General features: G+C 32.9%; 1 protein-coding gene across 2 annotated transcripts in view; it reads left to right on the forward strand.

Moving 5' to 3' along the window:
• Positions 1–15300, forward strand: part of PKN2 (protein kinase N2) — a 130134-nt gene extending 114834 nt beyond the window's left edge. For both annotated transcript variants that reach the window (XM_077905326.1, XM_077905324.1), the window contains 7 exons: positions 776–952; positions 4277–4339; positions 5269–5345; positions 8958–9100; positions 12270–12377; positions 12592–12672; positions 12758–15300. In XM_077905326.1, coding sequence (XP_077761452.1) covers positions 776–952; positions 4277–4339; positions 5269–5345; positions 8958–9100; positions 12270–12377; positions 12592–12672; positions 12758–12961 — 853 coding nt within the window. In that variant the 3' untranslated portion in view covers positions 12962–15300. The remainder of the gene's footprint in view (positions 1–775; positions 953–4276; positions 4340–5268; positions 5346–8957; positions 9101–12269; positions 12378–12591; positions 12673–12757) is intronic.
• Positions 15301–15679: the final 379 nt, after the last annotated feature.

Here is a 15679-nt window from a genome sequence, read left to right on the forward strand (position 1 = left end):
ACCTTCATCACAAATTTTATATTTTTAGAATTATTCTTGAAGCCCCTGGGTGGCTTAGTTGGTTGAGCATCCCACTCTGGATTTTGGCTTAGATCACGATCTCAGGGTCTTGGGATTGAGCCCCAGGGGCTCCCTGCTTAGTGAGGAGTCTGCTTCTCTCCTTGTTCAGCCCCTCCCCCATGCACATGTGGCATGTGCTTTACTCTCTTCCTCTCTGTAAAATAAACCTTAAAAATTTTTATTTTAGTTATTCTTTATTCTTACTGATTCCTGATAAATGTTCACAATTAACCTCTAAGACTTTTTTAATTAACTATGACCACTAGCCCTGTAGGTTCTACTCTAATACTATCAATGTGAACTCTAATCTTTATGTCATGCTAATCATATATTTTAGTTTTCATTAATATATTTCAATTAAAGGGGCACCTGGGTGGCTTAATAGTTGAGCATCTGCCTTTTGCTCAGGTCCTCATCCCAGGGTTCTGGCATTGAGTCCTGCATCAGGCTCCCCATGGGGTGCCTGCCTCTCCCTCTGTTTGTGTCTCTCGTGAATAAATAAAATATAAATAAATATGTAAATATATTTCAATTAAAGTTATGTATATCAAGTAGACCAAATTTTTTAAAGCAGAACTAAGGCACATTTTATGGTTTTAAAGTTATAATAGGTAAGAGCTTTGCTTATTTTAGAGTTCACTAATTTAAAGAATGTTATTTCCAACTAGAACTTTTTTTGAAAAACCTATTGATTTTTAAATATTTTCTCTTACAGCCTGATGTGTGAAAAAAGAATTTTTGAAACTGTGAATAGTGTAAGACATCCCTTTTTGGTGAACCTTTTTGCATGTTTCCAAACCAAAGAGCATGTTTGCTTTGTAATGGAATATGCTGCCGGTGGGGACCTAATGATGCACATTCATACTGATGTCTTTTCTGAACCAAGAGCTGTGTGAGTATGCTTTAGACATTTCTCTTGAGTTTTTTCATGACAGATTTTATGCCAGGAAGGAAAAAACTCTGAATTTATTTTCTTTCCAAATGGAAAATATATTTTTGCAAAGAATATGAGAACTTCCCTCACATGCCTTTTTGCCATATATAAATGTATCTGTTTTACTGTTTTCCATGTTGAAAATTTTATGGATTACCCTAAATCATACTTGATAATTTAGATACACAATTTAGTAAAATTTCTTCCGGTTTTTCTATTGTATTTTCTTCCTAGGGAATGCCATCTAGAACCATGGCTTTAAATACTAATTATACTCAAAGTATATTGTTAAGTGAAAAAAAGAAAGTAAAAAGGAGTCTCTTGTGTATTTGTATGAAATATTTATATTTGCATTTTAAAGGGTAATGAATTAAAAGGTATATAGTATTTGTTTGCATGTGCTTATGATATTTCTGAAAGGACATAAAATAAACTTTTATGCATATTGCATCCAGTGAAAGATACAGAAAGCAAACTTTTCACTCTGTTTTTAAAGTTTTTGAATTCAATATTACATGAAGGTTTTGCTTTTTGAAGTGCATAGAATAAGTAATAGGAGATACTCGAGATTAAATATATCTTCCCCCCTTCTATTATCCAACACAGTTTTATAGCTCTTCAAGTAGTTGAAGCTAGGATTTGAATATGGGAAAGTGATCTGAATAGACATACACACTGTGTATGCTGATGTTTACCAACTTTCTATCTTCAGCCCTGACTTCTTACCTAATCTTCCAACTCTAATAGCATTCAGCACCAACTTGACTTTTCCATACATATGGCTAATAAGTATTTCTCTTTGCACACTGAATTCCTGATTTTTCCCATTTCCCCCCAACCTTACCCACCACTCCCAGGCCTGCTACTCTTCTAATCTTCCCCTTCTTCATAAATGGCAGCACAAGTTCAAACTAAAATATAGGGAGTCATTTTTTTTAAGGTTTTATTTTAATTACAGTTAGTTAACATATAGTGTTATATTATGCTTCAGGTGTATACTATAGTAATTCATACATCACCCAGTCCTCATCACAGGTGCCCTCCTTAGTCACCATCACCTATCTAACGTATCCCTCCACCCACCTCTCCTCTGGTAGCCATCAGTGTGTTCTTTATAGATAAGAGTCTTGTTTCTTGAATTGAGTCACTTTTTTTTTTTGAAGGAGTCACTCATGATCCTCTTTCCCTCACATAAAACATCTAAATTATTAGTGGGTCTGATCAACCTACTTTCAAAACATCTCAAATCATAAACCATTAATAAACCTTTACTGGGTATATTCTTGATTCATCACCTGTCTATATTCTGACAACTGACATTTGTGGAACATTTTCACTTTCACTCCTTTATTTGATTCTCAACATGATGATTAGAAGTATATACAGCAAATAGGAGTACACTTGTACCTTCACATTTCAGATGAAGAAATAGAGGGATTAGTTCTGATGGTTAGTGAAGCTTTCAAAAAGAAGACAAAAGCCAGAAAGTAGAAGTCTTTACTGAATATTTAAGAATTAAAAGCAGAGCATCTAGACTATATCTAGCCTGTGCTAACTGAACATGGAAATTTGTTTTTATTTTGCTATGCTCTGCCCTTTTTAAAAGAAATTTAATTCAATTCTATCCTAAGGAACTTTGTTTATGCTGCAAATACAGGTCATATTACAAACAAAACTGTTAAGCCCAATTGAATATAAGAATAAATTGCTATATTGTAATACTTCAAATCTGAACTACTTCCCCTCTTATAAGATCCCATTAGATTAGATCAGATCTCACCTCAAATGCTATTTCTTTGAAATGCTTTCCTGAGCACCATATCAAAAATACCACTACATGATTAATGTCCAAATCAGATCATCCTATTCTATTTTCTATTTTATTATCTCCATCTCACTTTATTTCTACCTGGAATTATCTGTTTATTTTTTATGTTTTTATTGCCTGTCTCCCCTCACTCAAAGGGAGGATAATGTCTATTCTGTGTGGGACACCTAGAAGTGTGGTTGGCACATACTAGGTGATGAGTGAATTTTTATTGACCAAGACTGTAGTATCAAAAATAGTTTGTTTCCTAGCTGTGCACCATTAGACAAATGAATTACTCTCTGAAAGCTTCATTTTCTGCTTTTGTAAAAGATTTAAAGGCTTGATTTGAAGGTTAAATAGGCTGATAAGTGAAAATACCCAACATAGTACCTGACACATGGTATATAAGCATTCAGGGAAATATTTATTTTAAACAACATACCCATTATTTGTTGAGTATCATTTGGGCAGTTTGTTTGCAAAAAATGAAATAAAAGATAAATCAAGGTATTTTTATAATTGCTATAATATTGTTTTGTCACCAAAATAAGTTTGCTAAAAACTTAAGTATTAAAATAACTACCTTGGGACGCCTGGGTGGCTCAGTGTTTGAGCTCCTGCCTTCAGCTCAGGGCGTGATCCCAGGGTCCTGGGTCAAGTACCCCATCAGGCTTCCAACCCTCTGCCTATGTCTCTGCCTCTATCTCTGTGTCCATAATGAATAAATAAATAAAATCTTTAAAAAGAAAAAAAAACTACCTTAAGCAATTTTAGATTCATATCTGTTTTAATGGACTTCAGCTGAATTCTTTAAACTTTCAACAAATAATTTTAAGAGCGAATGTATAATTATTTCTAAATATTTGCATTTTTAAATTCTCCCAAATTATGGTCCCATTTGGTGTAAATATGATCATTCTCTGATTTAAATTGTGTGATTCTCTATTGCTAAGAAAAGAAATTTCAGTATCCATAATATGACATTCAGGGGTCCTTCACAACGTTATCCCAGGGTATCTTTTCAGCCTTGTCTTCCACTTCTTCCCCATTCTTACTTCAGCCACAACAAACTTGTTATTGATTGTCAAACGTTATGCGTTTTACATCTCTTTTGCTTTCCCTCTTAGGGAATAAATGCCCTGTATTTAAGCAGTTCTACCTTTCACACTGTCCTCGTGCCCTTAATGTAGATTGCAATTTCTCAGGATCAAATGTCTACTCTAAGGATTTTAGTGACACCACCCCTAGGCAAAGTTAATGGCTTCCTTTGTAGAGATCGTATTTTTCTTACTTTTTAATTTTACCCCTGATATTTAGCATATATCTTACTGTGTCTAGCACATAGTAAGGACTAAATAAATATTGGTGAAATTAATTAACTACAGAATTCTGCTTTGAAGCATAAAAGTATAAACTGGGATTCGAGAGCAGTGGAATTTATTAAATTTCTTTTGATTTATTTCTTCAAACAGATTTTATGCTGCATGTGTAGTTCTTGGGTTGCAGTATTTACATGAACACAAAATTGTTTATAGGTGAGTAAAGTTTTGATACTTTCTAATGGCTTACCTTGGTGTGAATTTGAGTTAAAAATAATTTAAGAAGGATATTTTGTGTTTAATCAGCTTTTTAATTTTCTCTTTCAAATGATAAGTGACCTCTAAAAATGTTAAGTTCCAATTTTCAAAGAAATAGTTAACACAGTAATTATATGATGAACCTCTTTGTTCTTGTTCTTCTGCGTATTACCTAACTAAAAATTGTAAGTTGACCTATGACAAATTCACCAACAGTATTCATTCTGGTGATTATTTTATGTTCAACTGATCTACTGCAAAAAACTTTGATAGACCAATTCTACTCAAAATTTGTCCATGATAAAATAAGTAGCTTGTGTCAGAGTATAAAATATCTTCCTTAAGTATTGCTCTGAACTAAATACTGTACTTGGTGGCATACCTGATATATTAGTGGAAGTTCTTTATCAGGTTGCTAGTAACTATTTATTACTAGCCCAGTAGCCAAGCAATGGACTACATGTCGAATAGTATTGCTCTGGATTAGACAAATTCAGGAAGGCCATGGCGTAAGAATTAGAAAACTAAAAACATTAGTTTATTCAAACTTCTAACAATATTTTCAAGGTAAGGGTTTCCTCATGGTCTGAGTTTACTTAAAGGATAAGATATTTTTGACTTTTAAATCTATTAGTATAGATAGATAGCTTTCTCTTTACTTTGCATTATTCTCTTAGAAGGTTAAACCAGCCCTCTTGATACTTTATTAATAGTGTCAGCTTGAGTTTTTTCCTATGAGTGGTGTGTTAGCAAACTTCAAACTTAGTCTAAGTCAGATTTATCACAAATAACAAATTAATAGAACCAGAGTTAAAAATGCTTGAACTCCTTTTATGTTTTAAAATACATTTTCATTTTGCTTTTTTTTTTTTTTAAATCCTGAACAGAGATTTGAAATTGGATAACTTATTGCTAGATACAGAAGGCTTTGTGAAAATTGCTGATTTTGGTCTTTGCAAAGAAGGTAATTGGAGTTCCCTTTCTAATAGATTACTATCCCTTTGTACTTTGGTACTTTCCAAGTTTGTCTATGAAAAGTAAAATATATTTCTAACTTTAATTGATTCTTTACTAAGATGTTATGGACTGTTTGTGTGACTTGATTATCACATAATTAAAAATTTTTTGGATACGAAATAAGGTTAGGTTTTCAGAAATCACAGTATAAAACCTAAGATCCTCTTTGTATGATTAATGATTCTGTCACTACTCTGAAAAAACATTGGTTAAGTACCAAATTTTTTACTTTTCCGAGACTGTACAGAGTACATTACATAGGCCTAATAACTTTTCTCCAGCTTCTTAAAACTTAAAATGTTTTTAAATAAGAAGAAAAAACACATATATTTCAGAATCCTTTCTCCATATTCAAAAGTGAATAAATAAATAAACTGGGGAAATGTGAATCAGAGGTGAGAAAAGTGTAAAGACTGTAGGCTTAGGCAACAGACAGCCCTAGGTTTGAATCCTGGCTTTGCCTCTTACTGTGTTTTGGGATGAATTACTTTGGAACCTCGTTCAGTTTGTGTCCTCAGATATAAAATGAATATAATTCTTCTTGTTTAAGAGTATTTTGAGAATTGGAGATATGTGGCATATAGTAAATAGGTACTCTCATCTTGACATTTAATACATTGCATTGTAGTGAACATTGTCTATGTCTTCCTTCTACACTGGGTAGCTTCTTGTTTCTTATTCAGCTTTGTTTCCATAGAGCATATATAACATAGTACTTGACACATCTTAAGTATTCAGTGAATGTTTGATTAATATAAGTAATTGGGTGAATGAATGAGTGAATTTGTAAATATATTTCCATCAGTTACCCACCAACCTCTTAATCTGAATCCAGTAATACTTTTTTTCTCTTACTGGATTTCCTTGTATTGAACACTGCTGATATAAATGCTTTTGTTCCCCAGAATTTGTCCTTAGCCTATTGCTCTTCACTGCTAGTTTTTAACTACAGGCAATATGCTAATAATTACCAGATCCATTATTCCTTTCCTAACATATATATTCAACTATCTACTTGACAGCTTTGGTCAGTAGTTATCTCTAACACTATACAAACCAAAATCATTTCTTTTTTTCAAATAGTCTAGTTTGTAGTTGATGGTGCCACAGTCTTCTCAGGCTCCCAACTTGAAAATGTGTTATTATCTTGGATTCTGTTCTCTTCACTTTTCCACATCAAATTAATGGCCAAACTGTGCTGACATCTGCCTTCTTAATATTTCTTAAATGTTTCATTTCCCCTCTACTATTGCTAGCTATCCTCTTGTTTGACAAAACTAATAGCCTCTTTGCCTTTCCTCTCTCTAGATTTTTTTTCTGCTTCAAATCAACCTGTCATGTAGTTGCTAAAATGGAAAAAGGGCCCATGTAAATAAAAATCTGACCATCGGGATCCCTGGGTGGCTCAGCAGTTGAGTGCCTGCCTTCGGCCCAGGGTGTGATCCTGGAGTCCTGGGATCGAGTTCCACATCGGGCTCCCTGCATGGAGCCTGCTTCTCCCTCCGCCTGTGTCTCTGCCTCTGTCTCTCTGTCTCTTTTTCCCTTTGTTCATTTGTTTTGTTTCTTAAATTCCACACGAGTGAAACCTTATGTATTTGTCTCTCTCTGACTTATTTCAATTAGCATTATACTCTCTAGCTCCATCCATGTTATTACAAATAGCAAGATTTCATTCCTTTTTATGACTAAATAAGATTCTGTATTGTGTGTGTGTGTGTGTGTGTGTGTACATCTTCTTTATCCATTTATCTATCAATGGACACATGGGCTACGTCCATATTTTGAATATTATAAATAAACATAGGGGTTCATATATCCTTTTAAATTGTTTGAGTGTTTTTATATTCTCTGGGCAAATACCCAGTAGTGTGATTACTGGATCATAAGGTAGTTCTATTTTTAATTTTTTGGAGAACCTCCATACTGTTTTCCACAGTGGCTGCACCAATTTACATTCCCACCAACAGTGCATAAGGGTTCTTTTTTCTCCAGATTCTCGCCAACACTTGTTTCTTGTGTTTTTTAATTTAACCATTCTGACAGGTGTGAGGTGGTATCTCATTGTGGTTTTGATTTGTTTTTTCCCTGATGATGAGTGATGTTGAGCCTCTTTTCATGTGTCTATTAGTCATCTGTATGTCTTCTTTGTAGAAATATCTATTCATGTCTTCTGCCCATCTTTTAATTGGATTATTTGTTTTTCAGGTATTGAGTTGTATCAGTTCTTTATATATTTTGGATGCTAACCCTTTATCAGATTGTCCTTTGCAAATATCTTCTCCCATTCAATAGTCTGTCTTATACTTTGGTTTATTGTTTGGTATAGAAGTTTTTATTTTCATGTAGTCCCAATAGTTTACACTTGCTTTTTTAAATTTTTTTTAAAGATTTTACTTATTTATTTATTTATTCCTGAGAGACACAGAGAGAGAGGCCAGAGACACAGGCAGAGGGAGAAGCAGGCTCCATGCAGGGAGCATGATGCAGGACTGGATCCCAGGACCCTGGGATCACAACCTGAGCCAAAGGCAGACGCTCAACCACTGAGCCACCCAGGTGCCCCTACACTTGCTTTTATTTCCCTTGTCTCAGACGTATGTAGAAAGACTTTGCTATGGCTATTATCAGAGAACTTACTGCCTGTGCTCTCTTCTAGGATTTTTATAATTTCAGGTTTCACATTTAGGTCTTTAATCCCTTTTGAGTTTATTGTATGATGTAAGAAAGTGGTCCAGTTTCATTCTTTTGCATGTAGCTGACCAGTTTTCCCAGCACCATTTGTTGAAGAGACTTTCTTTTTCCCATTGCATATTCTTGCCTCTTTTGTTGAAGATTAATTGGCCATATAATTGTGGGTTTGTTTCTGGGGCTTTCTACCTGTTCCATTGATCTGTGTGTTTGTTTTTGTGCCAGTACTATAATGTTTTGATTACTATAGCTTTGTAGTATAACTTGAAATCTGGAATTGTGATAACTCTAGTTTTGTTTTTCTTTTTCAAGGTTGTTTTGATGGCTAACTCCTAGTTATCCAAGGATTTGCTTTTTTGGTATTTTCTATACCAAATGTTATTTTTCTAATGAACCAAATAAAATATTTGAAAGACTGAATTTGAAAGATAATAGAAATTGAAGCTAAAAATCAGTTTTTTGTTATAACTTCTTAGCATCACTTCTAAAGTAATGACAAGAGAGAAAATAAGTAAAATGAAATATAAAAATTTTATTACCCTTAATACCCTTGTTAAGTTAACTTAACTTTGAACATTCTTTTTTTTTTTTTTTTAACTTTGAACATTCTAATCATGAATAAATTAGTAGCTGAGTAAATGATTGACCAAAATATTTATTTTTACCTATTAATTAAATAGTAGAGTTAACTATTGCACAGTTTTCTCTACACCAGTCCTAATATTTTCTTTAGAAGTCTGATATATCTTGAGTTTGATCACCATACACAAATGTGGAAATTTAATTTTGTTTCCTAGGGATATAGTCTGATGTTTTATCTATCATCTAGGTTTTTTCTTTGCTAACAAATACTTAAATTTTACCTTTTCAGGAATGGGATATGGAGATAGAACAAGCACATTTTGTGGCACTCCTGAATTTCTTGCCCCAGAAGTATTAACAGAAACATCCTATACAAGGGCTGTAGATTGGTGGGGACTTGGTGTTCTTATATATGAAATGCTCGTTGGTGAGGTAAGCAGTATAAAATAGATGAGAGAGAAATGAGGAAAGATGACTGAAAGAACAAAAGATGTCATTTATAAATGACTTAATGTCTCCCGCATAAGTAGAACTTAAGTTTTATACACATTTATAATATACTAATAATTGCCTATGATTCTATCTTGTACTCTATACCTCTATACCTGTAACAAAAAGTCAGCTGTGTGTTGATCAAAATACATATTATCTTCAAAAACAGTACCTCAGAGTTAAAAAGATTAACATTTTTCCCCACCTGTTTTTTTTTAGATTAACTTAAATTTCTTGGGGGGAGGGGGCACCTATGTGGCTCAGTCGATTAAGTGTCTGATTCTTGGTTTCAGCTTAAGTCAAGATCTCCATCATGAAATCAAATTCTGCATCCAGCTCCTTGCTCAGCATGGAGTCTGCATAAGATTCTCTCCCTCTCCTTCTGTTCCCCCCCACACCCCCACTCATGCATGTGTTCTCTCTCTCTCTCTCTCTCTCTGAAAAAAATAATCAATTTATGGAGATAGCTTAGTTTTACACAGAAATTGTCACTCCTTAGGAAACGGTGAGTTATATCTAATAAAGCAGCAAGAATTGGCTAGTCTATTTTGTTATAAATTGTTGGAAATGATAGAGTGGAATTGGGAAAGGGTAAATATTTAGACAAGTCATTGAAAACTGCTTAGAGGGGCTTACTGATTTGGGGTTGTAAAAAATGAGGTTGGTTCATTATTTTGCAGGTTTCCCAGTACCAGCAATCTTCTTTGAACATTCTAAGCATGAATAAATTAGTAGCTGAATAAATGATTGACCAAATTATTGAATGTCAGAAATTTCCAAAGTATTATCATTTAATGATATTTGTTCCAGACAAAGGATTTTAATCCATCCAAACGATAGCCCTTTTGGTATGTCAAATTGGAGTGGATACTTAGAAGAGGAAAAGAAATAGCTAATTAAAATGTTTACCATGTGCCAGGCACTATTTTATTTACTTTACAAATATTAGCTCATTTAGCTTTTCAGCAAACTTTAACAAGCTCAATACTAGTCTTAGGCCCATTTTAAGGTATATAAATGGAGGCACAAAGAAGTTAATAACGTGCTTGAAGTCACAGAGCTCTCGTGTGATGGAGCTGGGATTTTTAAGGCTCTCTGTTTTAAGAACCTCTCTAAACCATTATGCTTTGCTACGTCAGAGTGTGGAATTAAGTTACCAAAAATTATATGCTTGCTTAAAATTTATTCCACATATTAGAGCTGATAGGCAAAAAATGTGAGTTTATTATAAAATAAGAATTAAGAACCAGTTGATTCTATCTCCTCCTATCCTAAAATGACTGGAAAACTTTGCAATGGACAAATGAAGCTCCTGTTCTATATTTTTTTAAAAGAGCCTCTAATTGATTAACCTCCTAATTACAAGAATATAAAAGACAAGGGATTCAGCTCTTCCATCACAAATTTTTATTGCAATATCCGTTCTCTTTAGCACCTTTGTAAGAGGATAGTTGGGATAAGAACTGAACTTAAAACTTAACCATCATACTTTATAATTTTTTTATACTTTATAATTTTATAGCATTGGTAAAATTTTAGCAGTAACTACTAACTGTGATAAAAGGTTTGGCTAAAGTTTATATCTAATTTCTCTATTATTACAAATAATTGAAAACTCACTGGATATATCATGCATTTTCAAATTTGTTTTTGAAATTTGTATTTATGTTTCTTTGGGTTTTGAGAACTAGAAAGACTCCAGGAATAAACTAACATACTAGGTCCTCTTTCCCAGTGCCAAATGAGAATGAAAGTATCAGAGAAGTTTAAAGTAAGCTTAGATACTGAACAGACCATTGCATTCTTTTTATATTTGCTTAAAACACATTTGTTAGCATTCTGTTGTTAGTTCTACTAGCTTATAATCGATTTGCAGAAACAAGGAACTTTAACACCTTAATGAATATGTGGGTATATCTTCACTATTCAAGGATTTGTATTTTTTAAATACAAAATTGATCAGAGAGACCAATGCTTTGTGTTACCACTTGAAATTCTGATTGAGAATCCATGTGAAATAGAATTTTCCTCTAATTTGCAGCTGCCTCAATCCCAGAAAGAAATTATATTATCCCACATAGTAGATATTTCATTTATCTATTTGATTTATCTATTCTGAGTGAGTGAATGAACAAACTAAGGTTATGATCATTGAAAAGTTTGAAATTTCCTTAGATAAGAGCAATAAAATTGGCAGCTCAGCTTTAGGAAGTTGGGTTCTAAATTCATTTTCATAGATTCAGATCAAAGATCTTTCTCTTTCCAGTAGTATTGCTTTCTCTTTGGTCCTTAATCATTAATAACTTAACAGGAAGTAAGCCTGTAAAGAAGAAGTAAATCTTAAGTCCTCTCAGATTGTGAGGTAATAAGCCATATTTCATAGCCACATTTCAACATGGTTTAGCTTGTCCCTTTGTGCATCAAATGGTTATATTGAATGTAATTTAACTACTTTTTTATGACTTAGGGTCATTACTTTAAACTCTGCTTCCTGAGATACCCTAAGACTGGTTGTATATCAGGCTTAAGTTAAAAAAGCCTAATGTATGCTTTTGAGTGTAATTTCGTTGGCATCTGCTTCTTAGTGCAGTCATTATACCTTTAAATCTCCTATTGTGTTTTGCTAATTAATTTGTTATTGACTGTGATGACATTCAAAGCACATCCATATTAAATGTATTCCCACAAACTCTCTGCTTCTATGGTAACACTTATTACTGTATTTACCCATTTCCTTCTGTCTTTCCACAAGATTGAGCTTCTTGAGGAACATGTCGATAATCTAAATGATTTTCACTATCTAGTAGCACTCAAAATATTGACTGTTAGGCCAGATACATGAATGAAATAAAATAGAATGGAATTAAATGAAAGATTGTATTACTAATATAACCAAATTTGCTATTAAGGTCTGGGAAATAAAGTTGAAGAAGATTTCAATGAGACTATGTGATATATCATCTGGATAATAGATCTATCTATTCTGACTTCTTGTAGTCTTTGTTTGGTGTTTTGGTATTTCCTCACTACCTGGTTCTTAGCTGTACTTTGGATGAGTGATAAGATTTTTTGAAATTCATTTTGACTTACTCAAAGATATTTCTTCTAGTCTCCCTTTCCTGGAGATGATGAAGAGGAGGTTTTTGACAGTATTGTAAATGATGAAGTAAGGTACCCAAGGTTCTTATCTACAGAAGCCATATCGATAATGAGAAGGGTAAGAATTAATGATTTATAAACTATTTAAATTTCTTATATTGAAGGACATTTCTCAATTAGAATTTTAGAAGGTTTTTATTTTTCACTTCATAGATGTTGCATAGTTTAGACAAACACATAAGAAAAAAACATTAAATCTTTGTAGGTTATGAGAATCTTTATCAACGAAGTCACTGGTTTTATTTTAACTTTTATACTTTATGTTGCATTAGCTATTAAGAAGAAATCCTGAGCGGCGCCTTGGAGCTGGTGAGAAAGATGCAGAGGATGTAAAAAAGCACCCATTTTTCCGGGTAAGTGTGAAAGTTTAAAATTTTTTGTGAAACTAGCAATTAGATATAGGAAACTAAACTGGTTATTTTATATTTTGCAATCTAGCTAATTGATTGGAGTGCTCTCATGGACAAAAAAGTCAAGCCACCGTTTGTACCTACCATTAGAGGACGAGAAGATGTTAGTAATTTTGATGATGAATTTACCTCAGAGGCACCTATTCTGACTCCACCTCGAGAACCAAGGATACTTTCAGAAGAGGAGCAAGAAATGTTCAGAGATTTTGACTACATTGCTGATTGGTGTTAAGTTCCTAGACACTGTGAAACCAAGCACACTAACTCACAAGAAGACCTCTTAACAATAGCAACCCTTCATTTGCTGTCTGTGCCACCAGTAGCTTCTGAGTTTTTTTGTTTAAACACATGAAGATGTCTTTAAAAGTACTATTCTAAAACCTTCTTGAAAGTGGCTTCTTAATGTATTTTCAACGTAAATCTGAGCACTGGAAACAGTTTCATGGAGTTTAAGTGGAATGAACATCGGCCATGAAAACCTATCACAAATGAATACTTTTGGATCAATAGTCTATTTTTTAAAGAAAGAAAAAAAACAACCACTTTTCCACAGTCCCTATCTATTCCTTATGCCTGCCTTAAGTGTAAGGAAGATTAATCATTTCATGTCATTTAGCTATATTTTACAAAAAAAGAACAAAAAGGGCTTGGGATGCTGTTATTATTCACACATAATAATTGTTTGAATAAGGCAAATGCTCTTATTTTTTTAATGAAATTACTGTAATATCAAAAAAATGTAGTGGTAGTTTGTGCTCCTTTTTTGGCTTTTAAAAAAAAAACAACTTGATATCTTGTTTTATAAATTTTCTATATTTATTAGGAGAAAATTTTTATTGCCTTATCTTTCCAACCATGTAATAGAGCCTCATAGCCTTCCAACAGAGCTACTTGCCAAACAATTTTTTGTTTATTAAACCATGTTGAAACAGGAACAACTAAAACATCAGCATTTACTTAAAATTTTAAGAATGAGGACTTCTGATTAGCCTGAACCAAGATACTGTATTACCCGTATGCATTCCCAAAGTCTAGACAGTTAATATGTTCAATCATACCTTCTTCCAAAATCAGTGAACTAATTACTCCTTTTTTGATATTCATTGTACATTTACCAACCCAATTTATCTGTTATGTCTACTGTAGAAGGGAACTATATCTGTTAAAACATAGGGATTATCATTGTATACATGCTGTGAACATGTATATGTGCAAGTTGTAATGTATTCTGTGTTGTAGGTTTATTATTTAATTTCACCCCTTCATCACTTTTGTACAGTGGCCAAGCAGACACCTCAAACTCCAGCATTTACGTTAAGTGCATTTGTACATTTTAGGCTACTGGATCCAGATTTTATATTGGCAGTTACTGAGGGCAAAAGCAATATATTGTAACAGAATGTATAAATATTTTTGATAAAACAGTCTATATTTTATAAAAACTATTATAACACTAAAGCTGTACCTCAAAAGTCTCAAAAATAATTTGATCAAATACCTTTTACAACTTTTCAGAGGATCCATTTGTGGCTTTTTTTTAATGCTCTTATAGGAAAGTCTTTTGGCAAGCCATGACTCTTCCACTTGCCTGGAGTTTTTTTGGTTTTTTCTTTTTGTTAGTTTTTTCATTCTTTTCCTCCTAGTCTATGACCTCACTGTTTTTCCTTAGTTCAATAATAACATCTTTGATTCCATGCTCAGCATGTTAGGATCACCATATCTCAGGAATAGCAAGTTGTTAACTAACCATACTGAATTAACCATTTAATCACAGTGATCTCATGTCTTAAAAATTATTCAAATTTAAATTCTATGAGAAACATAAAAGCACATTGATTTATAGAAGATTTATAAATATTTCAGTCTTGCTAGGGTGTGTTGGCATATTTTTGTGTACTCTAAGAACAATTAAAATTGTTCAGAGATAATTCATATTTCCATCCAAATTGATTATTACCCAAGATTCTTTGGGGGGGAATCTTAGAGAAAGAGGGAAGGATATGTTATTTAAAGTTATTTTAAAATGCCAGTTAACTTCCTCGTTAAAGGACAGTAGAGGATCTTATCTTAATTGGCGAATTTACAGTGTTAGCACATTAAAAAAACACTAAATACTTTTGAGGTACAGTCTGCTCACCTTTTCTGGTTCTCAAATATGCATAGAAAGCAATGTCTAAAATAGGCTTTTAGCATTAAAAACTGACATAGCATTTTGTAACTACACAGTGTACAGAAATTTTTAATTAAAGTCAATCACTAAAAAGATTAGAGGGCAGGGTATATCACACAATTAAGCTGAAGAAAGCACTAATATTTTCTGTAGTTTTTAAAATATATATATATATTTTAGATTTAAAAATTTTAAACTATAGAGTGTAAATATATTTTGCTATTACTGTATGTGTAAGTGACTGCTCAAGCACTTTGTAAGGAAATTATTAGTATATTTTAGAATGGTACACTATGCATTCAAATGAAATGTGCCTTTATGTCATTCTAAGAAAAAGTGTTTTGCAGTCATAAATTACCACAAATGCACAAATTAAAGTTTAAATAGATTATAATTTGTAACTTTGGTTTTTAAGTATTATTTCCTTTTGGAAACTTCCTGTTAGTCAAAGTATGTCTTAGCTCAACTATACTCAAGATCTCAAAGACTAACTGCTTAGCTTTCTTGCAAGTGCTTTTTGTCTTGGTAGGGCAAAATCTGATTCAGAGCAAATTGTCCACTTCACTGTTAGTAATGGGGAAAGTTTGCATTCTACTTCTGTAAGATCAATAATGTCTTTTATTCAGTGGATATTATAGGATACCATCAGTGTGCTACACACTGAGGATAGAAAGGTGAAAAAAGATCAGAGTCTTAATAAATGAAAAACAGTGTGCATTAAAATGCAAGCACCAGTAATATATGTAGTATTCTCTTGTTTGAAGTTAACTTTATTTTAGG

The sequence above is a fragment of the Canis aureus genome, chromosome 8 (genome assembly GCF_053574225.1).
Source record: "Canis aureus isolate CA01 chromosome 8, VMU_Caureus_v.1.0, whole genome shotgun sequence".
Classification (NCBI taxonomy): Eukaryota; Metazoa; Chordata; class Mammalia; order Carnivora; family Canidae; genus Canis; species Canis aureus.